The sequence below is a fragment of the Guyanagaster necrorhizus genome (genome assembly GCF_019112545.1).
Source record: "Guyanagaster necrorhizus MCA 3950 unplaced genomic scaffold BT62scaffold_7, whole genome shotgun sequence".
Classification (NCBI taxonomy): Eukaryota; Fungi; Basidiomycota; class Agaricomycetes; order Agaricales; family Physalacriaceae; genus Guyanagaster; species Guyanagaster necrorhizus.
The window spans coordinates 1,543,765-1,571,252 of record NW_025064886.1 but is presented as its reverse complement, the minus strand read 5'-3'; the positions used below and the strand labels follow the sequence as shown (position 1 = coordinate 1,571,252).

The following is a 27,488-nucleotide window of genomic DNA, read 5'->3' as shown; positions in this document are numbered from 1 at the left end:
ATGGGGATTGTGGCAAGGTTCTGTCCAAGGCATGTGAAAACACAGATGTAGGCAAGTACGAGAGCAATTATCAGATGGAACACTCAGAAGGCTATGCCGAAAAGACGCCACCCCGAGTCGGAAGAAGCCACTGCGTTGCTGGGGATAGGAAGACGACAAGAGATGAGAAGACACGGCACCCGGAAGGAATCGGTCCGGAGGTGCAATTCTGTATCGGCATCTCGGCATTTGTCCGTGGAACAGGCGCAAACAACGCGTCGCTCACGTGGTACCTCGAACGTCCCTTAGCCTAGCGGAATTTCCGAGTCTCTTCTCACCTCATTTTCGTACGATGGCTACGGTGTCCACATCTCGTCGAGCTCGAACTCGTAATGGCATGCCGAAGACGTCTACAGTAGACTGCCTTGCAGATCAACTGGCCTCTGGTCTCAACATCAACACGAAAGGAAAGGAGAAAGCTCAGACTCCTGTCCTGACCGCGGAGAGGCAGAGAGTCGTCGCCATGCGCGCTGTCAATTCCGCCTCTCAGTCACTGGCATCGATGGTGGCTTCAGGTTGGAAGCGGTCGACTGGTGATTCGCCAAGAAAACTCACGGAGGCAAAATCGGCTGCTACGTCAGCTGCCACTCATATATCATCTCTGCGAGAGCTCTGCCCAGGGGACATAGACGTTGAGAGGGCTGCTATGAGCGTTCTGGGAAAGCTTGTAGCGCTAGATATGGTACGCCACTTTACTCTGGATTAGCTGTAGCCGCTGACGTATTCGTAGCATGATGTTGCGCTGTTGTCCTTGCCTGGCATGCACGCAAGTCTATGCAGGCTTCTGTCTGTGGCGATTCCATCAAAGTCAAACTCGTCAGACAAGCTTCATCTAATCACCATGCCAATTCCTGCAGTGCCTTCCGCTATCGAACCCGCCCTCTTGACTCTGATATCTAATTATTTTATGTATGCGTTGGTGGTCATCACATCCACATATTTCCCCCCTCAAAAACCGACCTTACAACCAAACAAACTACCTACTGACTTTCTAACAAATCTTGCGGACACACTACGAAATGAATTCACCCTCATGTCCTGGATGCCCTTCTTTCAACATCTTCCGGCCAAGCACATCAACTTCATCCTCACCCGAGTCTATTCTGTACTCACCAAATCCATCCCGGCCGAAGTCATGCAAACTAACGCACCGTCTGCATTCTTCATTCGGATGCACGCTTTGTGTTGTTTGGCTTATACGAGCCCCGGTACCGTTGGCAGTCCAGACGTCTTTTGGGAGCAACCCACCAAGTATGCCTCTGTTTACATGAAATCCCTGCTTTCGGAGCAGCCTTCCTCGTCAGATGTCCACCAACATGCCACAAATATTTTGGTCCTAGCCTTTTCTCACCTAGTCACAATCGCAGAGACAAAGCAGGTCAGTGCAGATTTTCTCAAGGGGAAGGGCTTCGTGACCTTCTGTGAATATTGGATAGAACTGGCAAATCGCGTAAGAAAACTTCACATATGCTCATCCATCAACTCAGAATTCTTCGCAACAGACCGGGAATGTCGCTTTATTGGATAAGATCGTCGGACTCGTTCATCGTGTATCGCCGCGACAGGAGGTACCTCAATCCCAAGGCAGGACGGAAATACCAGACCCGGGCGAAAATGAACCGAAACTCTCCCCACTCAAAACGGATAGGGCCCACTTTTGCGCCACCCTTACGCGTACCACAGCCTTATTAGAGAAGCCAGATGAAGGTACGCTAGGTATGTTATGCTTGCTGATCGGAGACTTATGTTTATACGGAAAAGGTTCATTGTGTGACGCCCTGGACAGTACCGTGATATTTCTCGACGAGACGGTTAATGCTTTGCATCGATATCGAGATATCTCATGGATGGAGGGAAAAGCTGATCGTGCATTGGAAAGACTGCGAAGGGCTGCTGTTAAGACAATCGAAGCCACGCCTAGCAGTTCCGACGCCCAGTTCCAAAATGGCTCTGATATCTATTCTCTTCTAGAGCGGATTGCCAATGTTCTGGAGCAGATCATTCGGGTGGTAAGTGCTATGGCCTGACCATTTGTATTTTGGCTGACAATCTGTCAGAAACCGTCGAAAAACTCCTTAACACAAGCGCTTGATACGTTTTTTGTATTGTCCCGATTCCGGTTGGATGTCTCAAACATCAGAACCTACGTCCCTGCGCACAACCATCTGGCGCGAGCGGCAACATTAGTCGAACTGGGTAAGGGCGGGATCACTGGCTTTGACGAGGCGAACTTTACACGTTGCGTATCTGGGGCTTTCCATAATGCTGGCGGAACCTTGTATCAGTCCGAACGGCATGCTTCTGCAATCAGCTTTCTCAAGGATGGTTGTGAGCTTGGCTCGAAGGCTTTGCGCCTTCGATCACGCCCTGGATCTGATGGAGAAGGTGGATGGACCCAACTGAACAACCAGCTATATCGACGATGGCAGCTGTTGGGCCTCTGCTACGCGAAAATCGGCAATCGAAAGGTAGGCCGCTCTATCACTAGCCATGACTGCATTATCTCATTCTAAAGTAGCCTGCCCACGAAGCATTTGTACAATGCATAAAAGCATTCCCTTACCCAGTGTCGGACTTTGTGCAGCGTTCTGGGAGTGTTAGTCTTAGCGCTCTCTTCGACTCTTCACCTGCTGTTAAAGAACTGTGCAGCATTGTGGACAAGGTTACTTACCAAGCCGTGTGCGATCTGATGCTGTTTCATCCTGATGTATCCCTACGGTTCGCCGGGCTCGATGATCCAAGTGTCGTCGGGGCACTTCTAGAACGACAGCTGGAATGTTTGGAACCGTATCTTGCCAAGAAATCCGTCCAGACTGTAATGGCGGGGCTGTTGAAGGATGCGGCAGAAGTATATGCTTCTGCGAGCATGCCAATGAGACGCGCCAGAGTCCTTATTAAGTCTTTAATATTCGCATACCATGGCGGTCTAGATATTGGCAGCGGGCTTGGTACGCCTGAATCTATAGTTACTGACATTCTGGCTCTTGTGAGCGAGGTAAAGGGATTTCTTTGCAGAATTTCCATATGTTGATGAATTTTACAGTGCCCAGCGAATGATGCCGGACTTGCCGTGCATTCTTCGCAGTATCGCGCTCTGGCCCATATATGGCAAGCTATGCATGTGCATCGTCGTGCTGATCCACAGCAAATGGCTTTAATTATGGAACGATCAAATGCTGTTTGCGAGATTTTACGATCTCACTTGCAATCAGGAGCTGAAGCCAAGGTGTCCCAGAAGTCAACGCCTAAGCAATCGTCAGCCAGGAAAGTCACCAAACCAGCATCTAGTACAAGACGAACGACAGCTAAGAAGACACCGGCAAAGACGCCCACTACGCCTAAGGCTCGTCAACGCAAGGGTCAGTGATCAGCAACCTTATGAACCACGTATTTTAACTTGATATTTTTGCAGCTCTTGAAGATGTACCATTGAACGCAGCAACGCCTGCCTCGACAGCTGGTCAATCCTCCACTACCAACGTCGTGTTTGATGACGTGGAGAGACTTTTGGACGGTCTTCGTGAGCTCTCCTCGTCATGTCATACCCTCCTCTTCAAACTCCTGACGTCCTTTCAGAATCGTTGGTTCACATTCTTGGTGTACTGTCCCTCCTGGTACCAAGAGTCAATACCTTGGACGTGATGCGACGAATTTCTGAATGTTCTGTCGGCTCCTCAAGCGATCGTAGGCCCCTCACTATTGTCAATATTTGTTCAGGCTGATACTGGTGCAGGTTATGTGTGGGCTTCGGCACAGCTAGCTCATGACTACGTGAGCCTTGGGAAAATGAAGAGGGCAAACAAAATCTTCAATCAATTGTCTCCAACTGTGCACGCCGGACAGGTCTCTTTCGATGTGGCGATCACGTTTCTTCTCCGCTTTGCAGAAGCTAGAGCTACGCTCGATGACGTAGCACAGAGGTGGGTCTTAACGCTATCATTCGGCTGCCTCTCATGTCATTCGTTCATAGTTCCGATCTGTACCAAGCAGCTCTAGACTTGTCGGATCATCTGAAAGAGGATAAGACGTTACCTCCCTTGCAGCGTGTTCAAAGGCGTATTGTTCGCATCGAAAAGACAGCTATGGCTTTTCACGTACACTCACTCGTTCAGTCCCGTAAAGTAAGATTCAACTGATCGTTTGGCGCTTCGGCTCTCTAATGATACTGCAGGACGACACCGCGACCTCTCTCGATGGCCTTCTTCAATCCCTGAGGCAGTGGAATCGCGCCTTCGATGCCCTCTCACGTCTTCAACCTCCGTCCTCGAAACCCAAGGCTCAAGACGAAATAGACCCTTTCACGGATCCCGGCGCGTCGCGGACTTCCGAGGAGACCATGTCTAATCCAGGAAGGAAAGAGTTCTCACGCCGGGAGGCAATGAATGAGTTGGGTTGGCGTATATCAGAGGGTCTCATTTTGACACTATTTGCCCTTTGTGATGGGTATGCAATTCAAGGTTCGGCTCGTGAAGCAGAATTCTTCGCCCAGCAGGCGGAGGATCTTGCTCAGTCTTTGAATGCTCCTGCACTGATGGCCCGAGCTTTGATTCGAAAAGCAGAATTGCAGTTACACCAGGAAAAAATAGAAGAAGGCCAACAGAGCTTGGCAACCGCTCTTCAGCTGATGTGTGATGATACGGGCATTGACTTAGCTGACGTGCATCGACTTCGTGGGCAATTTAATCAAGACGATGCCGATACCGACTATCGGATGGCGGCAAAGATTTTGGAGCAGCTTGACAAAACTTTCGGACTTTTCGACGGCCTGGCTTTTGGGTACGCTTTCCCTACATGTTTACGGGATGATCGCTCATAGAAAACGCAGACCCCGAAGATCCACAGGCACAGAGCTGATGGTGCCTGGATTGCTTACGAAACTCTTACGGAACCGAAGTATGTGCTCCACTTTTGGGTTCTTCGCGTTTTCTCAACTCTTTCTAGTTTGGTACCTTCGTGACGATAATGGGGAGCAATCTACAGATCTACTTGAAAAATTCATGTGTTTGTCCTATAACTCGCAAACAAAGGTGCTAGCTTTGACTCTTGCTTGATACCTCAGTCTGATTTGATTATCTTCCAGGCGGAGGAAAACAGTTTAATTGCGAAACTGACCCTCCATGGTGTTTACAAGCGTTTCCGAGCTGATATGTTCTTGAGTTCTCTGACGGAATCCAGTGGGCGCTCTCGTGTTTCTCCCTATTCGGTGTACTGAAGAATTACTTCAGCGATAGCCCTACCATTGGGGACGACGGGTGCCGACATGCCTACGCTGTCGGGAACATCGCTGGAGATCTCGCGAAGTCTTGAAACAGCAGCTCAATTGTTTTGCGACAACTTGAAGCTCACGGCGCACAATGGCGATGTGTCGCATGTCCGAGAAGCAGCTATCAAGTTGGCACTTATCAGGGCCTTCCAGACATCGTTAGGAAAATCGGGAACAGATGGTCCTCTTCTGGTCGCGAATCTTCTAGGTATTTCCCTCCTGTATCCAAATCTTTCATGTATTTACCTTCGCTCCAGACGCTTCCTCTGCCATAACGCTTCGACGTGAAATGTACGAGGCCATCCTCCACAAATTCTCTTCTGCGGTGTCCTTGGATGATTGTCGGTGGCCGCTCTTGTCTGCAGCAAGAACGCCCCAGATTAGCAGGCCCGTCCTTCGGCAGCTATCTCTTACCTCGGAAGAGGAAACGGACGAGGCGGGATCATCGCTCAAGGGCTATTGGAATCATGTACAACAGCGGTATCGATCTCGCCCCGTTGATATGCCTGCTTTATCAACGTGCCAGATGACATCGCTACCGGCCACTTGGTCGGTTGTGCACATGTGCGTAACTGAGGACAAAAGCACGTTGTTCGTTACTCGACAGTATGGAGGAGATATTCGCGATAGAGACTTGGTTTTCTGCGTTCCACTCAAAGGTCGACGAGACGGCGAAGGGGGCGAGGAGCACCTGACGTTCGAGGATGCAATTACCGAATTCCAGGACATAATACAATCAAGCAACCAGACGACGAAAGAGGCCGTCAATATTAAGCCAAATGACGACGATGCGAAGTCTAAATGGTGGAAAGAGCGTGCTGCATTAGACACTAGGTTACGAGAACTGTTGCAGAACATCGAGTTTTGCTGGTTGGGGGCTTTCAAGGTGCGTCCATGATTTCGTCTATCTTTTCTATACTGACGGGCCCTGCCAGACTATTCTGAGCCCGCGTCCACGACTTTCCGCTGAGGAGATTACACATATACGCTTCTTGTTCGATAAAGCCTTCCAGCGAGGACTGCACCTTCAAGACAAGAAGACTAAGCAGAAGGCTATAGGACACCGGAAGATCGCTTCCGATTATCAAATGCCTAATCGGGTAACCCTGGACGATACCTTAATGGAATGTTTCTCTACCCTGTCTCCTCGGTGTCAGGACGAGGAGCTAGAAGATCTCGTCTACTTTATGCTCGATCTGTACCAGTTTCATGGTGTTTCCGTCGCCATCGCTGAGATCGATGTAACTCAAGTCGTTGTCGATTTGCGTTCCGCATTGGAGGAGCACGTTTCTCGGAGGTCTAAAAGGGCGTGTAACGTCCCGGAGCAGGATGAACACATTTTCTTGGTCCTTGATAAGGATATTCAAGGCTTGCCTTGGGAAAATATTCCTATCTTACGAGGCCGAAGTGTCAGTCGCATTCCGAGCGTCGAGTTCCTTTTGGACAGAGTTGAATTCTCGCGGTGCAGATCAATTGGTGACTCGTGTATAGACAGGGCGATTGTGGATCCTCGCAAGGGTTACTATTTGCTAAACCCCAGCGGAGATCTTAGCCGCACGGAAGGAAGGTTTGAAGAGTGGACGGAGGACATGGAATCTGTGGGTTGGCAGGGTATCGTTGGACGGCCACCCAGTGAGCAACAGTTCCTGAACGCGTTGCAAGACAGGGACCTTGTTGTGTCAGTGTTATCTTTATTGGGTTTTGAGCGCCGACGTTTACATTGTCTTGTTTTAGGTATTTTGGTCATGGCGGTGGGGAACAATATGTTCGTTCACATAGGATTCGGCATCTCCCTCGATGTGCCGCTGTTATGCTCTGGGGATGCTCTTCGGGCTTTTTGCGGGAGATGGGCAACTTTGATCGCGTTGGGGCCCCTTATAATTATATGATTGCTGGGTGGTAAGTGAATCTTTCCTCTCCAGAATTATCTTTTCCTAATGAAGACGTCCTAGCCCAACGTTGGTCGCTAACCTATGGGACGTGACTGACAGAGATATCGATAAATTCTCGCAGTCAGTGTTTGATAAGCTGCGTCTCGATAGAGACCATGTACGGGACTGGACGGTCCAGTCGATGATGGACGCAGAGAGGACATCGATTGTTGCAGCCGTTGCCCAGTCAAGGGATGTGTGCAAGTTGAAGTATCTCACTGGAGCAGCACCAGTGGTGTATGGTATACCCTTCTACCTGTGATCTCAAGGATGCTCTTTAAGATGTAATTTATATAATGTCATTCGCAGACCGGAACAGTGCATATTTACTACTTGACCATTAGACTGTGTATTGGTTAAATTATAGACTTTCCTATAAGATGGAAGCCTCTATGGCATTCTCACGCGTGTCGCTTTGATTCGCTTGAAGGAGGAATGGCACCTGACGCCTAACAGCCGACCTAAGTGTAGAAAATTTCCGCAGGTCACCACGCAATCCTGTTGGAATCTTAAGGCGCTCTATGTCACTGTGGGGGTAACTACTGTGGAATGCGCAATGTCGGAATTCCACATGGAACAAGGCTTTTCCAACGGAACCATTGCGAAATTCCCGCATTCACAAAAAAAGGAAACTCGCCGCCCTGAGGAAGAGGAGCCGGAAGACTGGCAACAGGGTCGAGGATAACGATCACGGAGACGAACTTGAAGGACCAGTCGACCATGGGCGACCACAAAAGTCGAGAATTCTACTATACAAGCTCTGCCCCTCCCGTCGTCATCTACAAAGCCGGTGGGCACTGGGCCCACGAAACGCCGGTTGGAAATCGAATCTCCCCCTTATCTGCCGCACACCGCGTGCGCCGTCGTCGTGGGCATGAGCTATTTTGAGACTCCGCTCAAAGTTCTGTCTTTTAAAAACTATGATAATACTCTCTTCGTCGGTTTCTAACTCGTATGCACCTACTCTAGACATCTTGAACTGAAATCAGCTTTAATATCGGACTTGGTACTGGCATGAGCGTTTACCCAACCCTGGCGCTAAGTACCAGGCTCGAGCTCAGGGTACACGGCCAGCTAGCGTGTTCGCAGTGTCTTTGTGATCGCCGTGATGTTGGAATTCTATCCTTCAAGTGCCTGGCAGTCTGCAGCATGATCTTCCTGGGAACGTTAAATTTTTAATTTGGTCATCGAATGACTACAGCCCTTTTCCCGAGATATAAAGCCTGAGGCCTTCTCTTTCCACAGAATGTCCACGCTATGGCCTTGATTTTGGATACGTCTGTGGGGTTTGTCTACACTAGGACTCCCTTCTTGCTATTGGCGTCGCTTACGAAAGGAATATATAGGGCGCTCCTGGCGGCTTCGTGGTTGAACTTGATACTGTACACATCCCAGGTCGCTTTGAGTGTCTATTGCTTGCGCCACTTGACGATAACAAGGTCGTTGCGCTCTTGGATCTTGGCATCTTTGGTCATCGACGGGGCTTGTTCGATCGTTGACGTGGCTCACGTTTACAAGGTGTGTCATGGGCCCGTCGACAATCCTTGTGCTAATACAGCTACCCAGTATTTGGTTATTGGCGAAGGTTTGTCTTTGGAACAACTTTGTGTCCATGCATTAGTCGCTGAAGGAACGTCCAGCCTCATTATACCAAGAATTATCATGGACCGTCCCGTCTGCAGGCTTGCTAACATATACCTCCGCCTCGATTGCCCAGGCTTTTTTCTGTTATCGATATTGGACACTGTGAGTCTCTCCTACGTTTCTTGCGTACGCGTCCCATTCTAAAATGACGGGCATGTTTAGCACCGGGAATAAGTGGATCGCAGGATTGATTATATTTCTCATCGTAGCCCATGTGAGTCTCCCTTTGCCGGTACAAGTGTACGTCTGGTTGACGGGCAGTGTGTGTAGATGCTCTGCAATCTGGTAACAAACATCTACCTTCTTGCTCATCCGAGCGACCTTGTAGCAGCTGTACCGCTCTTGATGTGAGATTATGCCTTCTTGATTCAATGCCATGGTTTTACCGATTCTGATTCCAGAACTAACGCCGTGATATGTGCGGCAACGGACGTGACTATTGCGGGATCTCTGATCTGGGCATGTTGGCATATGCAAACGCCTTACATACAAACAAGGAAGTGAGTATTTCACCATCTACAAACCTCATTAATAATGTGTTCAGCATATTGCGACGAGTCATGGTACAAGCCTTGACCTGCGGCTTCACAACGGCCATTTCCACATCCTTCATGATACTTTTTCTTTTTACCGCTTGGAATGGTACGTGAGCTTGGCTCTTGTGCTCATCCTCAGTTGTTAATTATCGTCATTAAATAGCGTCCTATACCCTTTTTGCTGTGCTCGGACGCATTTACAGCCTGACGATTCTGATAACTCTTATGCTGCTTAAGGCTATGGGTCGTAGTGATCCATCTACGATCAGAATAGATGGTGATGGTGGCTCTGAGCCTGCGAGTAAGAGCCCGGTTTGTGAATTATGTTTTAAGCATACGTCGGATACCGACTCGACAGGGAAAATGCAGACATCGAGTAATGAGGTATGTATATGCATCCTTGTGTTGTGTTCTGACTGAGAGCATTTTTTGGTAGAGTGAAAATATTCATCCCTCGACGCCTCTTCAATTTGGGACTCTAGCTAAAGCTTGTATTCATACTGTTTAAATTATGTAATGAAAAGACGATGCCAGCTACCTGTATATCGATAGTCATTTTAGGAAATTCGCTTGAATCCATTCGCACTGTAGATTATAGTGATGCATGCCTACCCATCCCTTAGTTCGGCGAGCACAAGACGTTGACGATGACAAGGTGGTGACTCATTCCTTTAGTCAATCAAGCCTTATAGATGGCCTGCAAACCTTGCAAGTCGTCACGGTAGTACGTTCGCTGCCGACTCGGACTCGGTGGGTCGAGTTGCAATTATCGCAACAAAGTTATTGTCCGATTGATTTGATTTACACAAAGAATAAGCAGTGAGTAACCAACTCCGAGTCGACTCGGACCAAATTAGAGTTGAGGATCAAGATGATGTCCGAGTCGGGATCATCATCTTCAGTGAATTAAAAGTCAACATTATTAAATCTTATCTTCTCCGATTTCGGAATTAAATAGTGATCCTCAGGCTGACTAATTCTATTCCAGCTTTGGTAAGGTTGAGCATGACGCCATTAACTCGTCACTGCAAGCCCGTGGAATAGATAGCGTAGCAAAAATTACGATGACTGGACCGCGCGGATGCCCAAATACGGACCGCTACCCCGAGTCGGCCAGATTGACATGACACCCAGAACAATAACAATACAATTATAACATCCAATCACTCGACAATCATGCGAATTTCCCTCTTTCCGGAACGGACTTAATTTTTGTGAGCGGACTCCGAGGAGAAATCTACCGTATATAAGGAACTGCCGATGAGCAAGGATAGTCAGATTTCGCTGCTATGTCGTCCCCCAAGATCTTCATCACTGGTGCTACAGGTGCGCTGGGTTCTCTTCATCTTTTCCTGTGGGCTCGCTACTGATACTTGTTGTATGAAGGATACCTCGGAGGTTCCTTCCTCTCCAAGTTCCTCACTATCGTTGATCCTGCTACGATAACCGCCCTAGCACGGTCAGAGGACAAAGCTGAGAAGCTCAGGACGCTTGGAGTCCACACTGTCATTGGAAGCTACAAGGATGTCGACGTGCTCACCGATGCTGCATCGAAAGCAGATGTCGTGCTTACATTTGTAAGCTTGCTCATCGCTGGAAGCGGAACGTTGTTTATTCCATGCATAGGTCGATGCAGATGATCACGTAGCCGCAAAGGCTATCCTCGATGGAATGAAGAAGAAACACGAATTCGACGGATCCGTGCCTGCTCTGATTCACACCGTAGGTTTTCTGGCCGTCGTATGTCTATCTGGCTTGACATATCTTTAGTCTGGAACTGGTGTCATTCAAGACAATGCGCTGGGTTTGCACAGCAACTACCCTGTATTCTCTGACCTCGACCTCGACCGTCTCGCGAGCATCCCCGAGGAGGCTATCCACAGAAAGACGGATCTCTTGATATTGGAGGCAGATAAGCAAGGTACGCTCGCATATCCATTTTGAATTACGTCCTCTAATTTGATTGATCCAGGGTACATACGTTCCTACCTTGTTCTGCCACCTACCGTGTACGGCCTCGCTACTGGTGTCGTGGCAGACCTGGGCGTCCAGAACATTCATTCCGTACAGTTCCCTGCGATCGTCAAGACCAGCCTGTATCGGAAGCAGGGTGGTATGATTGGCGAAGGTGTGAATGTTTGGCATAACGTTTCTCTGTCCGATAGTGAGTATGAGTATATCATGTTTTTCTTCCCTTATTGACCTTGGCCTCAAGCCGTCAACTTTTACGTTCTTTTATTCGAAACTGTCGTGAAAAAACCTGATACCGCACATGGTGCGGAGGGATACTACTTCCTCGAGAATGACGAGCATACCATGCGGGAAGTCGCTACAGAGATCTCCAAGGCGTTGGTGGACCTTGAAATTGGCACCAACCCTGAGCCGAGCTCGTACACTGAGGAAGAGAAAAAGGCGTTCTTCGGGGTAAGCCTTTCTTCCTTTAGGCCGGTAGATATTCACTAATTTCTGTTCGTCTGTAGCCGCTCTGGCCATTCCTTGGAACTAATGCCCGGGTTAGGGCTGATCGTTCTCGGGCTCTTGGATGGAAACCGGTCGATGGGAAGGACAAGATGGTCGCTAGCCTTAAGGCTGAGATTGTATCGTTCTTGCCTCCTGCATAGATTTAAAAGAGCATCGTGAATGCTGTAATATGTTCTACTGTAACCGTATATCACACGTAATGGACTAGATTGCATCTCTTACTCTGCCACGATCTGTATAAAAGAAATATTTTGAAATATGGTAATTTTTCCATGACGTCACGCGTAGCGTTTACGTAAGTTCAGACAGTCTCTATTGTTCCTCCACTCTCTCTTACTTATCTTCAACTTTCTAGCCAGAATGAGCGACGGTTTTGTTCTTAACCGGCTCATGTTCTGCATGGAGCACGGCAATGAGCTATGTAACAAGTGCTACTGCGACCATCGCATGTGCAACAACATGATCGCAGAGAGTCGCATGGAAGGGATCAGTGGTGCTGCAAAGAGATTGGTTACGGATGAAGTAAGTGTCCATCTGTTTCCTTGACTTGATCATTTATATGTTATCTAGAATCGAAAACCTATTAGCGACGTCTTCGCGCTTGGCGCAGTCAAGAGTGGCGAAAAGGATGCTGACGGTTATACATTCTACAAGTGCAAAATACACGATACTATTGACTGTCCAGATTGCTTCGACTGGATCAAAATTATCGTTGCGCAGTCCAAGAAGAAAGATAAAGGCAAGGTATGTCGGAAGTAGCTATCCTAAAGAACGTTTATTAATGGAAATAGGTCGAGGATCGGAGTCAGATTTTGGGGCTGTTGAAGTCGATGGGTATCGACCTGCCTCCGACTTTGAAATTACCCGATGACGCGCTCGAGAAGAAACTCGCCAGTGCCTTGAGTGCTGCCCAGGAGATATCAACTCTGGGGAAATTCCCCATCAACCCCTCTAAGCTCCCGCGGTGGGAGGTGAGCCGATTTTGTCAAATGTACCCTTATCACCGTTTATAGACGGTAATTTGATAGAATCAACCCAAATCAGCATTTGATGCTATGCAACGAACGAGCATGGCCGAGGCGGTGAAGAACTTCAATGCAAGGACACGAGGCCTCCCAGACCCCTTCGCCTTGTACAGCTCTGCTTTCCTTGATGCCAGGCAAACTCTGAGGCATTTGTGTCGCAATCTCGAAACAGGCATGGACATCAACGTACTGCAAGACAAAGATCATAATGAAGTTATTTGTATTCGTGTACGTGATGTGATTCTTTCGCTAGTTCCATTTCTCAACTCGGGGATCATAGGTTTTGGACATATACAAGCTCAATGACACGACGCCACTCATTTCTTTGATCTACGAAACAGCTAGCATCAGTACACCCATTAACACCACCATTGATTTCGTCCAGACTGTCATCTCAAAAGGACGTAATGGAGGGCCACCCGGGCTTCCCCAAATTACTTGCACGCCGGAGGAACAGGCTCTCTTGCGCAAGCTGCTTTTTCAAAATTCACAACGCTTAGTGTCCGAATATATGCCACACAAAGAGCGCTATGAGAGAACTTTCAAGACGTCTTTCCTCCTCCCTCTCGGGCCCCTTGATCAGATAACTATCGGGAAATTAAGCAGCAATCTTGGCTGTGAGGTCTGTGGCGAGAAGACCACAAGTCGGTGTTCTCAATGTCAGTCTGTATCTTACTGCGGTCCAAGTGAGTCTCACAGAGTCACACATCTGTGATTGATTATTGATGCGCCGCCGTTAGCCTGCCAGAAAGCCCATTGGAAAGGTGCGAGACTCAAGACACGTTAATTATTCTAGCTGACGGTTCACTGCAGATCACAAGAACTTCTGTCGGTCCTTGAAAGGAGGAAACTGGATCCAGTTCCATTTCGTCACAGCAATGAAGGACATTAACGGGAAGAAACTCTACACATCATATGTGAATAACCAAGGAAGAATGAACCCCACGACTGTCACCCCAGATGACGATGCGCCTCCTTCGAACGTTCACGGAGATAAACCTTTCTTAATCAAGATTCAGAAGCCGTTGACTCGATTGCCTGGGCTTGCGATTTCGGAGGATGCTATTGTTCCTCCTTCGTTGTTGATATATGACAGGCAGCGCAGTTTTCGAGCCCATGCGATCGAAGTCGATAATCCACAAGCGTACCCGATGGCTATTCGCGAAGTTCTGATGGGGCAGACCAAGGTTAAGATCTATCGGTGGGCGAAGAGAGTCGGGGACTTTGAACTCAGTGTCTGTCTTGACCGTGCACCGGATCCCGAGCCCACTTGGTAAGTACAGTAGCCTTTCGGTGTTAATGCTACCAAATGGATTTATCTTCGTCCAACAACACATGACTGAACCTAAATCTCTCCATAATTGGCAGTGGCATATGTCGCTACGCTACAGCTTTGACCTACATGCAACCTTCAATCCGAGTTGTCTGACCTTGGTTCCACGCTTGTCCGCACACAATCATCAGAGCTTTGGCCTCTCTACTACCTGCACTTGGGCTTCCCTCGTGATGTGCTAAAGATTACAAGGCAGATCTCGACGAAAGCTCAGACTATTCTAATTATGCTCAGGACCGCTCCAGGAGTTATATTCTGACTCGATGGAAGGAAGGTCTGCAGGCTTCTTGCCATGGATGATACCAGCATGACTCGGCTGTCTTCAACGCATCGCGACTCAGGAGCTACGACCGTCCGCGTCGACGTAGGGCATTTCGACCCGGATGGCACGCAAGACTTGCGACGGACGTTCTCAAAGTGTTCCAACGCGGGAGATGACAGTGCCTCGTCGTCTACCATAGGAAATGCAGAAGACTTTGACTTTCAGAGGACACTGGGGGAATTCATTAAGCGGTGTGTGATACTTTTACTGGTGTCGCTTGTAGATGGGTTAAACCTCTGGTGTCGTTCTTAGACGCGATGATGCTCAGGTCAAAGCTCGTGAGCTGGGCGTCGTATTTAGGAATCTCCGGGTCGTTGGGATGGGCGCATCGTCTTCACATCAGCCTACGCTTGGAACAGCTTTGGATCCGAGGAGTATTCTCGACGTCATCCAAAGGATCAGACATCCACCTATTCGTGATATTATCAGCGGCTTTGAAGGGGTGGTGCGTCCTGGGGAAATGCTGTGTAAGTTCAAAATCCATTTGTGCCGTACTTCAGCTGAGCGACAACAGTGGTATTGGGTCGTCCAGGATCGGGATGTTCTACCTTGCTCAAAACGCTTGCCAATCAACGAGGAGAATATCATGCTGTAGAAGGCGATGTTCGGTATGATTCAATCTCTCCGGAAGAGCTCGAGAAGCACTACCGCGGTGATGTTCAGTATTGTCCGGAGGACGATATCCACTTTCCTACTCTTACTGTTGAGCAGACCATCTCTTTTGCTGCGAAGACACGATCGCCCCGTGGCCGCATGGGCTTGGCCACATCGGAAGACGACTACAGTGAACTGGTTACAGACATTCTGTGTACGGTGTTCGGTCTTCGACATGCGAGGAAGACTCCCATCGGAAATGCCTCGATTCGTGGTGTGAGCGGTGGAGAGAAGAAGCGTGTATCTATCTGCGAGGCGCTTGCGACGAGGAGTTGTATTGGCCTGTGGGATAAGTACGTCGTGGCTTTCGGGTTTTCATCCTATGGTTATTGACTATCTTATAGCTCCACGCGCGGCCTGGATTCTTCCACAGCATTGGAATTTGTACGGGCACTGAGAATTGCAACGGATATGATGCGTCTTACGACGATCGTTTCAATTTATCAAGCTGGCGAGCCGCTATATCGGTTATTCGATAAAGTGTGCGTCATATACGAAGGTAAAATGGCGTATTTCGGGCCGGCGTGTGCAGCGAGGTTGGTGACTTGTTCTTTCATAACCAAAGATTGGTCCCTGACATAATTTGCAGACAATATTTTATCGACTTAGGATACACTCCTGTAAATCGGCAAACCACTGCAGACTTCCTTGCGGCAGTGACTGATCCAATGGCACGCATTCCGAGATCCGATGTCCTGTCTATCGCTCGTAGTGCTGAGGAGTTTGCTAGGCAATTCAAGCAGTCTCAGCTGGGGCAGGAAAATCGGGCGGACATGGCATCATACGAAGGAGAGTCTGAAGCTGAGGAGAAATCTTCAATGTTTAAAGAGAGTGTTCGAGCTGAACACGCGGCTGCGAGCAGGAAGAAAAGGTACTGACGTTTCCTCATCTCGATGCGTCTTGCTAATACATTTTCGTCTCAGTCCTTACACGGTCAGTATCGCAATGCAGGCTCGGGTTGTAATGCTCCGAAAGATGCAGATTATGCATGGTGATATGTTAGCCATAGGGTTGACCTTCTCGTTAGTGTTTTCCTGTCGGTTCTAATGCTTTCGTTCTTCATGGACGCACCTTCACAAACAGGACCTACGTTATAATAGGTATCATCATTGGCTCTGTTTTCATGAACAGTCCGGAAACTACGGAGGCTTTTTATTCCAGGGGTGGTGTTCTTTTCTTGTATGTACGTTTCTTATTCTCAAGAGATCATCGTCCTGACCTTCCAAGCGTTCTGTTATTTTCGGCCTTGACGTCAATGGCCGAGATCCCCTCGTTATTTTCTCAGCGTCCTATTGTCGAAAGACACAAAAAGGCGGCTTTGTATCACCCCTTTGTCGAGGCTATTGCTTCAACGTTGGTCGATATACCTTTAACATTTGTGACCAGCATAGTTTTTGGCGTCGTTGTCTATTTTATGGTTCGACTTCAACAATCAGTGGTATGGCTTCCGTTAGTATCCCACCCGCGTGATTTATTGACTACCTGTCTACATTGTCGTCAGGCGCAATTTTTGTGAGTCCAAAGATGATCTTAATGTTTGCGTCGCTTACGAGCCTTCGTAGTACATTCTTCCTCTTTATTTTCGTTACATCTTTAGCGATGAAGGCGTGGTTCAGGGCAATTTCGGCTGCTTGTAAAGCCAGTGCTCCTGCTCAAAGCCTGGCAGGTATATCTATTTTAGCCCTTGGATTATACACTGGTAGAGTGTTTTTTTACCTTGATCTTCTTTCTCTAATTCGTGTCCAGGTTACACTGTTCCTAAGCCATCCATGATCAGTGCTTTCAAATGGATCGCATACGTCAATGTACGTCTCTCCCGAGATTAATGCATGCGATGTATTGATTAGAGCCTCCCTCTGCTAGCCTCTGAAATATGGGTCCGTTGTTATGCCGTTCTGTTTCTAGAAGGAAGCTGACACAAGTCCATCAGATTCGACGCCATTATGAGCAACGAGTTCCACACAATTGATGGAGCCTGTTCTCAAATCATACCGCGAGGATCTGTGTACGACCAAGCGCCTCTGGAAAACCAGGTCTGCACTATCGTCGGATCTGAACCAGGAAAAGCATATGTGTCGGGGTCACGATTCTTGAAACTCTCATATGACTACGAATATTCGGACATCTGGACGGTGCATATATTTTTATCGACTCCTATGCAAATTGACATCATCTACAGAATCTGCTTATTCTCATAGCTTTTGAAGTGGCATACTGTATCGCTCTCTTTATTCTGACCGAGTATAACACAAGGTCTGAGGGCGAGACTTCCGTCGTTCTTTTCAAACCAGGCACCAAAATCTTACTACCAACTTCTGACCACGACGAAGAAAAGGCAATATCCCAATCAGCACCTCTTGACGACAACATTACGAGCGAGAAGGCGAAACGACCAACTGTCCACCGACCGATTTTCTCATGGCAACATCTCCAGTACACGGTTCCCATATCTAATGAGGAGGACAGACGTCTCCTCGATGATGTATCAGGCTATGTGGTACCTGGGAAAGTAACCGCCCTCATGGGAGAATCTGGCGCCGGTAAAACTACGCTACTCAATGTTCTCGCAGAGAGAGTCACGACTGGTGTTGTGGCCGGCGATAGGTTTGTCAACGGACAGACATTGCCTCCAGATTTCCAAGCACAAACGTCAGTCTGATCTGTACCCTTTGGACCGTTCTGATGCGTGTTGTATAGCGGGTACTGTCAACAATTGGACACTCATGTTCCATCAGCCACCGTTCGGGAGGCATTGTTGTTTTCTGCGAAGCTTCGGCAGCCACCGAGTGTCCCATTAGCTGAAAAGGAGGCCTAGTGAGTTTTCCTCTTGCGGACTGTTATTCTGGCGTTTCACCGGTTTACAGCGTTGAAGAATGCTTGAAGATGTGTGGATTAGAAGCCTATGCCGATGCTTGCGTCGGTTCACTTAGTATTGAACATCGAAAGCGTACAACGATCGGCGTTGAGCTTGCCGCAAAGGTAAGAATCACGCCTTGGGTGTTTCCCCCCTGCAATTAATCCGGATTAATGCTCCTCTCAGCCTGCACTGCTGCTCTTCTTAGACGAGCCGACGTCCGGCCTTGACTCACAAAGTGCTTGGGCCATCATGTACTTCCTACGGCAGCTGGCTGATAGCGGACAAGCAATTCTCTGCACGTACGTACATAGTCGCCGCATACTTCGCTTTAATTACTCACCCGATACATACAGAATACATCAGGTTAATTCAATATCAATTATCGAGTATAAGATTCTAAGTTCCAATCATAGCCTTCGGCCGAACTATTCCAAGTCTTTGACCGGCTCCTCCTTCTCCAACAGGGCGGACAAACCGTCTATTTTGGTGACCTCGGCCCACACTCTTCTACCGTCATCCGCTACTTCGAGACGCACGGATCGCGTCCATGTCTTCCGGACGAAAACCCGTAGGTTCTCTTCAAGTTCCCTTCCGCAATGTGTCTCATAAATATCTCCAGTGCGGAGTTCATGCTCGACGTCATTGGCGCTGGTGCCACAGCCAAGAGCACGCAGGATTGGCACACAGTCTGGCGAGAGTCGTGTGAGTTCCAGGAGGTGCAGCGGGAGATTGCTGATATTCACACGACGGGCCGAACTCACCCGCCTGTGCAAGCAGCGTATACGCCGACGTCGTGGCTATACCAAATGCATGTTCTTCTCCACCGAAACACCATTGCTTTCTGGCGGGACCCGACGTACATCATGTCCAAGATGGTTCTCAATGCTATCGGGGGACTCTTTATCGGTGTGACGTTTTACCACTCAGCGGATAGTCAGCAGGGAACGTTGAATAAGATTTTCGTGCGTTCCGCCTCCCCCGCTTCTGTTATATCCATGACTTTGACGTACTTCAGGCGGTGTTCATCCCTACTGTACTTTGTGTTCCGATGGGCGGCCAGATACAAGTGCAATTCGCTAACATGCGAAGCGTGTATGAGATCCGGGAACGTCCGAGTAGGATGTACAACTGGGGCGCGCTGGTCACCGCACAGATACTCGCGGAGGTTCCGTGGGGCATTATCGCCTCCAGTCTATTATTCTGCACCTGGTATTGGACTGTTGGATTTGAGACTTCCCGCGCCGGATACACCTATTTGATGCTTGGAGTTCTGTACCCTTTGTACACATCGACGTTTAGCCAGGTTCGTTTGCGAGAAAAGCCTGCCTTTTGTACGCTGATCAAATCGATGTAGGCCATCGCAGCTATGGCGCCTAGAGCAGAGATCGCCACAGTCCTTTTCTCGCCGTTCGTTTCTTTCGTAATCATATTGTAAGCCTGGCATATCCTCCCAGAAACCAGAGAAATCTAATTCCCTCTTTTAGCAACGGAGTCCTCCAACCACACGCCCTCCTGGGCTGGTGGAAGTGGATGTACCGCCTCTCTCCGTTTACCTACCTCCTTGAAGGGATAATTGGATATGGTGCGTCACCCCATCCCCGTTCTTCTCTCTTCTCCTTACCCAGTACTCTTCCACAGCCGCAGGCGACTCCCTTCTAACCTGCTCCTCACTCGAATACGTCACCGTCGTGCCACCGGAGGGCCGAACATGCAGCGAATACATGGACCTCTTTATCAGCTATGCAGGCGGTTACCTCCTCGATCCTTCCGCCACATCAGCATGCTCCTTCTGCCCTTTCCGTACTTCAGAAGCTTACCTCGAGTCTAATTTCAATATCAAATATGATAACCACTGGCGCGATATGGGTGTCTTTGTGGGGTTCATTGTTTTTAATGTGAGTGGTTCAAAAAGGCTGCTTCGTGACGTGATTGATTGATGGGTGGGTGGCATAGATCGTGATGGTATACGTACTGACGTACTTCTTCCGCATACGCTCGGGTAGCCTCGTTCCGTCTTTCTTACAACGGAAACAACGTTGATGATTTATGCCTTTTTGCTGTCGTTTTCTGACCATGACATTCTATGCTCAGACACTGCACACGGACTTGTTGTGTGCTGTCGCTTATTATTACGAAGTAATGAATATACAAGTAATGCCTAGTTTTGAATCGATTCCATCTTTAAGCGAGTCTGTAACACGAGCACGTACCTATATTGGGGTCAGGAAAAGATGGACAGCAGTATTCAACAGTATTTCCACATAAGTAGACGAAAAACACGAAAAATACAGAACATTACAATCCAGAGCGCACGGGGAAAGTGCAAACTGATGTCCAACCCTACGGGATATCCATTGTTATACACCGAAGCTCTAGAAGGGATGTGTTCGTCGCGACTTTGCTGCAAGAAGACAGAACGCGGAGCAGGTGAGTATTTTATCGTGGGTATGTCGTACTTTGAGCAGAGCGAGCGCTTAGGTGGCGAACATGGGAGCGACTGTGGGCTAAACGTGTAGATGGACGGCGGCAAGACTATGGGCGACTCGTTAGCAGAACGGTCATAGATGGATGGCGTTAACAACGAGCTCGAGTCTTTTAGAGCCGTTGGTTTCGACTTGGGCTTGCGAAAGAGCGGAGAGAGGTAGAACCAGAGAAAGACGAAGAACAGAACGAACACGACGGCGAAGCCTAGGACTAAAGGCAAGTCGGCGGTGAGAACGGCGGGCGGGAAGGTGGGATGAGCGTACTAGTGATGGCGCGCTCGGGAACTTGCGTGAGAAATGAGCTAGGGAGTGGCCGCGGTTAGAGTTCAAGACCAACTGGCGATGTTTGGCCCAGCTTGATATCGAAATATTGGTCAGGATCTTCTACGAAATAAAAGACGGCCTAAATTATTTAAATAAACCATTTCTGCTTCTCATGGCCCTGAGCAGAGAGTCAGCTCAAAATCAAGCAAGAAAGATGAGGTTAGACCGGACGTAAATAGACTAGTGCCTTGCACATATTATTTGTCTGAAGGATAATGAGCCTCTGACTGGAAGCTTGAAGAATACCCATCATTATATCCTGAAGGGTTCAATGCTGTCACCCCGAGGTTGGCTCTCCACTATTCGAACTTGAGAAAGGCGAAGCATATCACTGGAACTGGATGTTGGCCACGGTATTATCTTATAGACTTTGGTCTTTCGTGTCGGTATGATCCTTCCAATGGATGGAACCTCCACTCCGCGGCGGCGATAAATATCGACCAGAACATTCAATTATTACCGTCAACCCTCCTTGGGTCGATGATTGCAACCCCTTCCCAACAGATGTACTATTGACAGAAGAATATATGTGAGTATCTCAGTCGGGCACAACGTGGGTGAAGCGACTGAGGCATATAGATAGGAACGGCTGGACTATATAGGTGATCGGGAAACGACAGGAGGTGTAAGTATATATAAGGCAAATAGAGCGAGTGATCAAAAAGTAAGATAAGATGAAACGTACGGATATCCTCCAACATGTACATTATTTGGGTAGTATGCTACAGAGAAAGGTTTCCGTGGTCAGTAACCTTACTTCAGAGAATCATAGAGTTCTACTGACCTTGCTGGTACATAGGACAAATTCCCTCCTCTGCAGTTCTTATCTTCTCTCACTGACGATATGATCCAATACGATCTAAACCTGTGACCTACAATTGGAAAAGTCATCCAATGCTTCGCAGAGTTATGCAACCGTCGGACTGCATTTGAATATACAGGTGCGTGCTGTGGTTTCGTTCTTTTCATGGTCGATCACCGTGCAGGAACATTTAGGTGTTTTATGACTTTTATAACGATACGCCATTGTACCTAGCTCCCTGCAGGTATTTATGAACGTGACGTTCGTTGCAACTTGCACCTTTTATGTACAGAATACACATATACACGAAGAACATTACAAAAAACTCTGTGTATACTTTGGTGACGATTCTCCGTTGTATTCTCCGACAACACCATGTCTTTGACCTCATTTACTTATGGTGCGTTGTTATCCGCTGAGTCGCCACATCAATATTTCCATTTTATATACCGTTTTACTGCTTGTTGCCAGTGTTTGGCCACATTCCCCCCCCAAAATCTCGGCGTCGGGTGACCACTTCTGGACTGCTTATTAGACATAGTTTCTTCAGCAGCAAAGGTATGGATGCTGGCCGATTGAATTTTGGTAGGAGGGTCGGGGAATTGAATTCGGCAAGAATTACGAAAAAATTTGATGCGCTTATCACGTGTCCGTGTCCTAACTCACACCACCATGTATAGTTAGTGCACTACAGAATCGGAGCCTTCGATATGTGTTGCATTTATTCATTATGTATGTCCTCGCTGAACGCGTACGTAACATGCGAGTCGATTTAGATGTTCGCGTCATATGCGGACACCAGGCATTTCACATGTGCCTCCGGTAATTTCCTCTACTCATCCTTAATACAATACAAGTGTTGAAAAAGACATTCCACTTCTGATGTTGTTGTAAACGCTTGGCTGATGAATAATTTTTGCGCTCTTGGTGCTATAAAAAATTCACCCCGTTGTTCCCAAAAAACACATCGGTTCCCTGGAAAGTGGTTCTTCGATCGACGGCAACCATAACCACTTAGGTCCTCAACGTGTCTCTTTTTGTGCTATGTATGCATAATGCTCTGTTACAGTTAAGGCTGGTACAGTAAACCTTGGTGCTTTCCGAGGACTTTGCAAGAAAATAGAATGAGAAGCGGGAGGGTATCGTATCATGGATACGTAGTACTTTGGGTAGGGCGAGCGCTTGGGTACCAAACATGAGAGCGACGGCGGGATGGATGTATAGACGGGTGGCTGTGAAGCTATGGACGACTTGTAAGCAGAATGGTTGTAGATGGTTGGCGTGAACATTGAGCTCGAGTCTTTCAGCAACATTGGTTTGGCCTTGGGCTTGCGAAAGAGCGGAGAGGTAGAGCCAAAAAGAAGACAAGGAACAGAACAGGTGGCGAAGCCTAGGACTAAAGGCGAGTCATCAGCCGCAGGAGCGGCGGTATGAGCATACTAGTGATAGTCTTGCTCGGTGCTTGCAGGAGAAATGAACGAAGGAGTAGTCGTGGTTGACATATTAGTCAGGTCTCCATGATTTTATACAAGCATGTTCAAAGATCTATTACAATACTCAGGAAAGACATAGAATAGAAGCATTGGCTCTCTGCGACAAGTCAAGGTGGTCCTGCTCTGTGCTAGCAAGGTCACTAGTTACAGCATTGATTTCAAAGCCTCGAATAGAACGACTGCCCCAGGACGATCCGCGGGATTGTATGAAAGACACCTGAGTACTAAGGACCACAAATCATCAGAGGGAAAAATATCAGTTCCAGGACGGGGCGGTTCATTCCGCTTCACTAAGACCTCATATATGACGGCCGAATCAAGCAGGAGATAAGAAAAGGGAGGTTTTCCGGTATAGATCTCATGAAAATATCAGCCACACGTCTAATAGACAGAGTATGGTCGCTCACTTCAACGATGGTGCATCCAAAGGCATACATATCTCGAGAAGTAATGTACGCCTCAGTGCGTAAGGAAGTATCCAGGTATTCTGGAGCCAGCCAATGCACCGTTCCTCGCTTCAGCGAGGAAGAACTTCGGGGATTGTGGGTCTCAACGACAAAGGAGAGTCCAAAATCAGCCAGATAGCATTGTATGTCATTGCTGATTAAAATGTTGGCCTGGAAGGATGAGCTTTCACTGTAGAGGATGTAAAGAAAGTGTTCCATACCCCTTTTATGTCTGCATGAACCACCGGCGGTTGAAGACCATGAAGCCACTGTATCGCATCTGCAATCTCGACGACCTGAAAACGGGTAAGTCATAAATACAGCCTGCAGACTCGACATTGAGGACATACAAATTTCGGTCGTTTGTGTGAGTCCTGAGGATTTTTATGCAGATACTCGATAATGTTACCTTGACGCATCCAAGGGGAGATCAGGCAAAATCTGGGTGCGAAAAGGTCCTCGTTGACACCTAAGAGCGGCAAAATATACGGATGGCGCAACTGCCTCCACACCATAACTTCTTTAAGATAGTTCTGTGATAGACACCAGATCAAAGTCGGTCAATATTCTCATATCTATATTCACCTTGAAGGATGAGTCGCGATCGTCTTTCTCAGGAAAATACCTGAGTACTTTCAAACACACGGGCAGGCGCTCTAGCTCAAGGTTACCTCTCCAAATATCCTATTCGACAATAATTTCAGTATGTCGGTGATGCAAAAACCTTAGATGCTCACGCAGGATGCGCTGCCACAAATTGGATGGTCGCCATCTTTCGTAATTGCTTCTTTGGCAAGGTAGCAAGTTGTCGGGATGATTGCATAAATCCTGCTCAATGCTTGAAGACAACTGATACAGCATCTACGGTAGTTGTCGATTTCTGATGCGTAATCCACCTCCTTCACACTTTATTCAGGTCACATCGAAGATATCCGATGATTAGCACATACCCATTGAAGCGTATCAATGACCCGTTTGGCTACTGAAGGGGGCACAAGATTCATTTTCTCCCAGGGTGATTGGCTGGAACGGAGAAGTGAACGGATTTGTGCAATCAAGACGTTGGCTGTGGAGTGTAGTTGTAGGTCGTTCCAATCTGTCACTGAAGCAGCGGCATGAATCACTTCACTGTATCAAAGATATATGCTCAACATGCCACGTAGGAACGCCAGTACGGACGTACATTGGGTTTACATCTCCCGACTTCAATAATATGCCACATTGGCGCTCGCTGTGCTCCTGGAGATACGTGGTCAGAAACCAAGGGTGCCTGAATATAATAGACACATTACAATTTCCTTGATGCTGGGTGTGGAGTCAGATGTAAGTGATGGATATTGCTGACACTCGGCAGATGGCCTACTCAATGCGACGCCTCGGCCTCTTCAGCCTAAAAACAGTTAGAAAGAGAGACAATGGCGATATGCATTAAACATACTCTAGATTCCCGGCATCGTCCCCAGGAGAAGCTGCAAAAGGTTTATAATGCTGATCTTTGAAAGGAAAAATCTTACGTGGTAATAAACCGCGCCTTTGGGCATCTGCAGAGGATATCTAAATGAAATGGCATCTTTCTTATTGGTTCAATAAAGGTAAGGGAATCGGTGCATACCGTAATAAGAGAATACGTATGTTCCATGTTCTGAAGAAACTGATTCGCGATGTGGTGTCTTCGAGATGGACGTAGCCAGTGGCTGAGCTTAAATGGCTCTTTCATCATGGCCTCAGCATCATTTCTACGGTCGACCGAGCTGAAGAGCGAATAAATTTGTAATTTTCCAACATCAAGTTTTGTAACGTACATCCAATAGCTGTCTTTCACCTCCTCTCTCTCCTCTGGACGCCAGGCCTCCGAGTTGGCGAGGAACACACCTTGCGATAGTCGCTGATGTGCTAGTCCTTCATTCCACTTACTTTTAATGCTAATGTTCTTCTTGACCATGGCTCAAAGATTGAAGAGAAAAGGAAGCAGAGACCACGTACTATATAGATCCATGTCGATGAAGCGCGTGCCGGATGCAAGGCATATCGATAGAGTTGATGATGGGAAATTGCCGAGCTCGCGATGCACATGACATATACACGTTCCACCTTTTGATGCAACTTCACTACAGCTTTCTTTACCTTCAATGTGGTGGGACCTGTTGCCCCAAGAATTTGATCCTCGGCCTCCTACGAAAGGAGAGATCTTTTGGACCTTTCATCAGCCATTTCTTGCTGAAGCCGGGTACAATTTGCGACCCAAGTACGAACCAGGATGGAAGCCGCCGCCATGGAAGACAAGATGGGATATGATACGTAGCGAGGAATACGCGCCACACCCGGTAATGAACAAATTTTCTTAGCACAAACTCAATTCATTGTAGTAACAGCGCTACTGCATAATGGACGCAAAACGCGCGTCTGATGGACGGTTGCTCACCCTCAAGCGCATCTCCAAGTCAAGACACCCCCACGAAGTATCGATAGGCAGGTTTCTATCATCTACTCCATTAGCTGGCGATCCAAAGAATCACTGCGTTCCAATCTACGACGTACTCCAGTCGCCGCTGGATGAAGATTTTGAAATCATTGTAATGCCGCGACTGCGTCGGTTTGATAGCCCCGCTTTTGACACTGTCGGAGAGTTTATAGAATGTTTCCGTCAGATATTCGAGGTCTGTCACTTTGTGGTTACGCCCCACTTCATGTAATATTTCCTGCAGGGAGTAGAATTCATGCACAAGCATTTTGTCGCTCATCGGTATGGCGCATTCACGTCAAATATCTATGATGATATTCATTATTCATATCTATTCTCAGTGACTGTACCTTGATGAACATCATGCTGGATCCAAGTGAATTGTATCCCGAGGGATTTAGTCCTGTCAGCCCATGGCTAGTTCCCGACCACTCTAGCCTGAGACCGGCGAAACACATTACTCGAACCCAGTGTTGGCCACGGCATTACCTCATTGACTTTGGCCTATCGCGACGTTACGATCCTTCCAACGGACCGCCAATGGAACCTCCAATTAGCGGCGGTGACAAGCATCCACCAGAACATTCAATTATTACTGTCAACCCTCCTTGGGTCGACGATTGTAATCCTTTCCCGACAGATGTATATTATTTGGGTAGTATGCTGAAGAGAACCTTTTCTGTGGTCAGTGACCGTACTCCAGTTAATGAATTTTACTGACTTTACTGGTACATAGGGCAAATTTCGTCCTCTACAGTTCTTAAATTCTCTTGCTGATGATATGATCTTGTGGGATCCTAACTTACGCCCTACCATTGGAGAAGTCGTCCAGCGCTTCGCAGAGTTATGCAACCGACGGACTATGTGGCAGTTGCGCCAGCCAGGATGTTCGAAAAAGGACATGGTCTGTCAAAGGTTAAGACAGCTAAAGTACATCCTATGTCATGTTCCCCCTTTACCTTCTGCTCCGTTTCCAACTGATACCACCATCGACCCATCACTTCGTACTTTTTACGCATTGACACCGGCACGACTGGCTGTCTTTATTGAATACGGAACGATCTAAATAGCGGATTCTTGACCATGGCCGCACTGTAACGACGACTTAGTGAGTCTTATAACGGTACCCTGTACCTAGCACCTTGAAAATATATTAGGAATGCGACCTTTACGCCAAGAATAGTATGTACGCTGCACACCGGGGAGCCACATCTACACAAGAAAACTCTTAGATGCAAACGCATTGTTCAGTTTTACGGTGACTAAATTGACATATCAGCACTATCAGAAGCGTACAAAGCAACGAACTGGTACCTTCTTCGTAAAGGTTTCCGAGTAGGAGAAGATATGAATACACGGCAAAGTCGCGAATGGTATGGCATAAAAAAGGTAGT

At 47.8% G+C, this 27,488-nt stretch overlaps 8 protein-coding genes across 8 annotated transcripts; 6 read left to right on the top strand and 2 right to left on the bottom strand.

Moving 5' to 3' along the window:
* Positions 1–283: 283 nt before the first annotated feature.
* Positions 284–7,617, top strand: BT62DRAFT_946578 (uncharacterized protein). The gene is made up of 20 exons (XM_043187984.1): positions 284–721; positions 770–1,489; positions 1,542–1,746; positions 1,801–2,048; positions 2,097–2,507; positions 2,558–3,034; positions 3,083–3,398; positions 3,452–3,559; positions 3,616–3,723; positions 3,773–3,959; positions 4,010–4,160; positions 4,211–4,815; positions 4,865–4,932; positions 4,981–5,066; positions 5,120–5,213; positions 5,265–5,510; positions 5,560–6,188; positions 6,238–6,980; positions 7,037–7,201; positions 7,255–7,617. The coding sequence occupies exons 1-20, from the start codon at positions 332–334 to the stop codon at positions 7,493–7,495; spliced, it is 6,198 nt and encodes a 2,065-aa protein (XP_043042365.1). The 5' UTR covers positions 284–331; the 3' UTR covers positions 7,496–7,617.
* A 479-nt stretch (positions 7,618–8,096) lies between these two features.
* BT62DRAFT_1074385 (uncharacterized protein) lies at positions 8,097–10,060 on the top strand. The gene is made up of 10 exons (XM_043179012.1): positions 8,097–8,519; positions 8,580–8,751; positions 8,800–8,818; positions 8,874–8,979; positions 9,040–9,091; positions 9,148–9,224; positions 9,279–9,377; positions 9,422–9,519; positions 9,577–9,797; positions 9,850–10,060. Exons 1-10 carry the CDS (start codon positions 8,491–8,493, stop codon positions 9,919–9,921), a joined length of 945 nt encoding a protein of 314 aa, XP_043042364.1. The 5' UTR covers positions 8,097–8,490; the 3' UTR covers positions 9,922–10,060.
* A 465-nt stretch (positions 10,061–10,525) lies between these two features.
* BT62DRAFT_965493 (NAD(P)-binding protein) lies at positions 10,526–12,034 on the top strand (the record flags this gene model as incomplete). The annotated part of the gene is made up of 7 exons (XM_043188775.1): positions 10,526–10,739; positions 10,800–10,990; positions 11,040–11,135; positions 11,184–11,334; positions 11,386–11,577; positions 11,629–11,837; positions 11,894–12,034. Exons 1-7 carry the CDS (start codon positions 10,703–10,705, stop codon positions 12,032–12,034), a joined length of 1,017 nt encoding a protein of 338 aa, XP_043042363.1. The 5' UTR covers positions 10,526–10,702.
* Positions 12,035–12,203: 169 nt separating this feature from the next.
* On the top strand, positions 12,204–14,370 carry BT62DRAFT_731197 (uncharacterized protein). The gene is made up of 7 exons (XM_043182055.1): positions 12,204–12,416; positions 12,465–12,638; positions 12,686–12,865; positions 12,923–13,147; positions 13,200–13,605; positions 13,660–13,683; positions 13,733–14,370. The coding sequence occupies exons 1-7, from the start codon at positions 12,255–12,257 to the stop codon at positions 14,194–14,196; spliced, it is 1,635 nt and encodes a 544-aa protein (XP_043042362.1). The 5' UTR covers positions 12,204–12,254; the 3' UTR covers positions 14,197–14,370.
* Positions 14,371–14,559: 189 nt separating this feature from the next.
* BT62DRAFT_888979 (ABC transporter) lies at positions 14,560–20,125 on the top strand (the record flags this gene model as incomplete). Its single annotated transcript, XM_043182977.1, has 23 exons — positions 14,560–14,765; positions 14,827–15,041; positions 15,089–15,521; positions 15,573–15,764; positions 15,818–16,099; positions 16,152–16,250; positions 16,312–16,407; positions 16,456–16,677; positions 16,791–16,927; positions 16,975–17,033; positions 17,092–17,105; positions 17,159–17,360; positions 17,408–17,877; positions 17,926–18,042; positions 18,093–18,207; positions 18,269–18,388; positions 18,499–18,653; positions 18,705–19,047; positions 19,101–19,388; positions 19,440–19,516; positions 19,570–19,667; positions 19,724–19,980; positions 20,039–20,125. The coding sequence occupies 23 exons, from the start codon at positions 14,560–14,562 to the stop codon at positions 20,123–20,125; spliced, it is 4,284 nt and encodes a 1,427-aa protein (XP_043042361.1).
* A 3,044-nt stretch (positions 20,126–23,169) lies between these two features.
* BT62DRAFT_731117 (kinase-like protein) lies at positions 23,170–24,441 on the bottom strand. The gene is made up of 5 exons (XM_043182053.1): positions 24,371–24,441; positions 23,984–24,317; positions 23,855–23,929; positions 23,595–23,804; positions 23,170–23,544 (listed from the first exon to the last, which is right to left on the bottom strand). The coding sequence occupies exons 2-5, from the start codon at positions 24,146–24,148 to the stop codon at positions 23,332–23,334; spliced, it is 663 nt and encodes a 220-aa protein (XP_043042360.1). The 5' UTR covers positions 24,149–24,317; positions 24,371–24,441; the 3' UTR covers positions 23,170–23,331.
* Positions 24,282–24,838, bottom strand: BT62DRAFT_731165 (uncharacterized protein). The gene is made up of 3 exons (XM_043182054.1): positions 24,817–24,838; positions 24,584–24,761; positions 24,282–24,532 (listed from the first exon to the last, which is right to left on the bottom strand). The coding sequence occupies exons 2-3, from the start codon at positions 24,635–24,637 to the stop codon at positions 24,359–24,361; spliced, it is 228 nt and encodes a 75-aa protein (XP_043042359.1). The 5' UTR covers positions 24,638–24,761; positions 24,817–24,838; the 3' UTR covers positions 24,282–24,358.
* Positions 24,839–25,724: 886 nt separating this feature from the next.
* On the top strand, positions 25,725–27,351 carry BT62DRAFT_946565 (uncharacterized protein). Its single transcript, XM_043187983.1, has 5 exons — positions 25,725–25,957; positions 26,006–26,290; positions 26,339–26,376; positions 26,436–26,778; positions 26,831–27,351. Exons 1-5 carry the CDS (start codon positions 25,763–25,765, stop codon positions 27,158–27,160), a joined length of 1,191 nt encoding a protein of 396 aa, XP_043042358.1. The 5' UTR covers positions 25,725–25,762; the 3' UTR covers positions 27,161–27,351.
* The last annotated feature ends 137 nt before the right edge of the window (positions 27,352–27,488 follow it).

Coding starts and splice junctions, on each gene's coding strand:
- BT62DRAFT_946578 (XM_043187984.1), top strand. CDS start 332: ATGGCTACGGTGTCCACATCTCGTCGAGCTCGAACTCGTAATGGCATG. Junction 4,816..4,864: donor TTCGACGGCCTGGCTTTTGG/GTACGCTTTCCC, acceptor TAGAAAACGCAG/ACCCCGAAGATCCACAGGCA. Junction 6,189..6,237: donor GCTGGTTGGGGGCTTTCAAG/GTGCGTCCATGA, acceptor GGGCCCTGCCAG/ACTATTCTGAGCCCGCGTCC.
- BT62DRAFT_1074385 (XM_043179012.1), top strand. CDS start 8,491: ATGGCCTTGATTTTGGATACGTCTGTGGG. Junction 8,980..9,039: donor TGTTATCGATATTGGACACT/GTGAGTCTCTCC, acceptor GGGCATGTTTAG/CACCGGGAATAAGTGGATCG. Junction 9,092..9,147: donor TATTTCTCATCGTAGCCCAT/GTGAGTCTCCCT, acceptor CAGTGTGTGTAG/ATGCTCTGCAATCTGGTAAC.
- BT62DRAFT_731197 (XM_043182055.1), top strand. CDS start 12,255: ATGAGCGACGGTTTTGTTCTTAACCGGCTCATGTTCTGCATGGAGCAC. Junction 12,639..12,685: donor AGAAGAAAGATAAAGGCAAG/GTATGTCGGAAG, acceptor TAATGGAAATAG/GTCGAGGATCGGAGTCAGAT. Junction 12,866..12,922: donor CTAAGCTCCCGCGGTGGGAG/GTGAGCCGATTT, acceptor GTAATTTGATAG/AATCAACCCAAATCAGCATT.
- BT62DRAFT_731117 (XM_043182053.1), bottom strand. CDS start 24,148: ATGGTGTGGAGGCAGTTGCGCCATCCGTATATTTTGCCGCTCTTAGGT. Junction 23,930..23,983: donor CACACAAACGACCGAAATTT/GTATGTCCTCAA, acceptor ACCCGTTTTCAG/GTCGTCGAGATTGCAGATGC. Junction 23,805..23,854: donor TTCATGCAGACATAAAAGGG/GTATGGAACACT, acceptor TCATCCTTCCAG/GCCAACATTTTAATCAGCAA.
- BT62DRAFT_731165 (XM_043182054.1), bottom strand. CDS start 24,637: ATGAATCTTGTGCCCCCTTCAGTAGCCAAACGGGTCATTGATACGCTT. Junction 24,533..24,583: donor TCATTGATACGCTTCAATGG/GTATGTGCTAAT, acceptor TAAAGTGTGAAG/GAGGTGGATTACGCATCAGA.
- BT62DRAFT_946565 (XM_043187983.1), top strand. CDS start 25,763: ATGTGGTGGGACCTGTTGCCCCAAGAATTTGATCCTCGGCCTCCTACG. Junction 25,958..26,005: donor AGGAATACGCGCCACACCCG/GTAATGAACAAA, acceptor TTGTAGTAACAG/CGCTACTGCATAATGGACGC. Junction 26,779..26,830: donor TGAAGAGAACCTTTTCTGTG/GTCAGTGACCGT, acceptor ACTGGTACATAG/GGCAAATTTCGTCCTCTACA.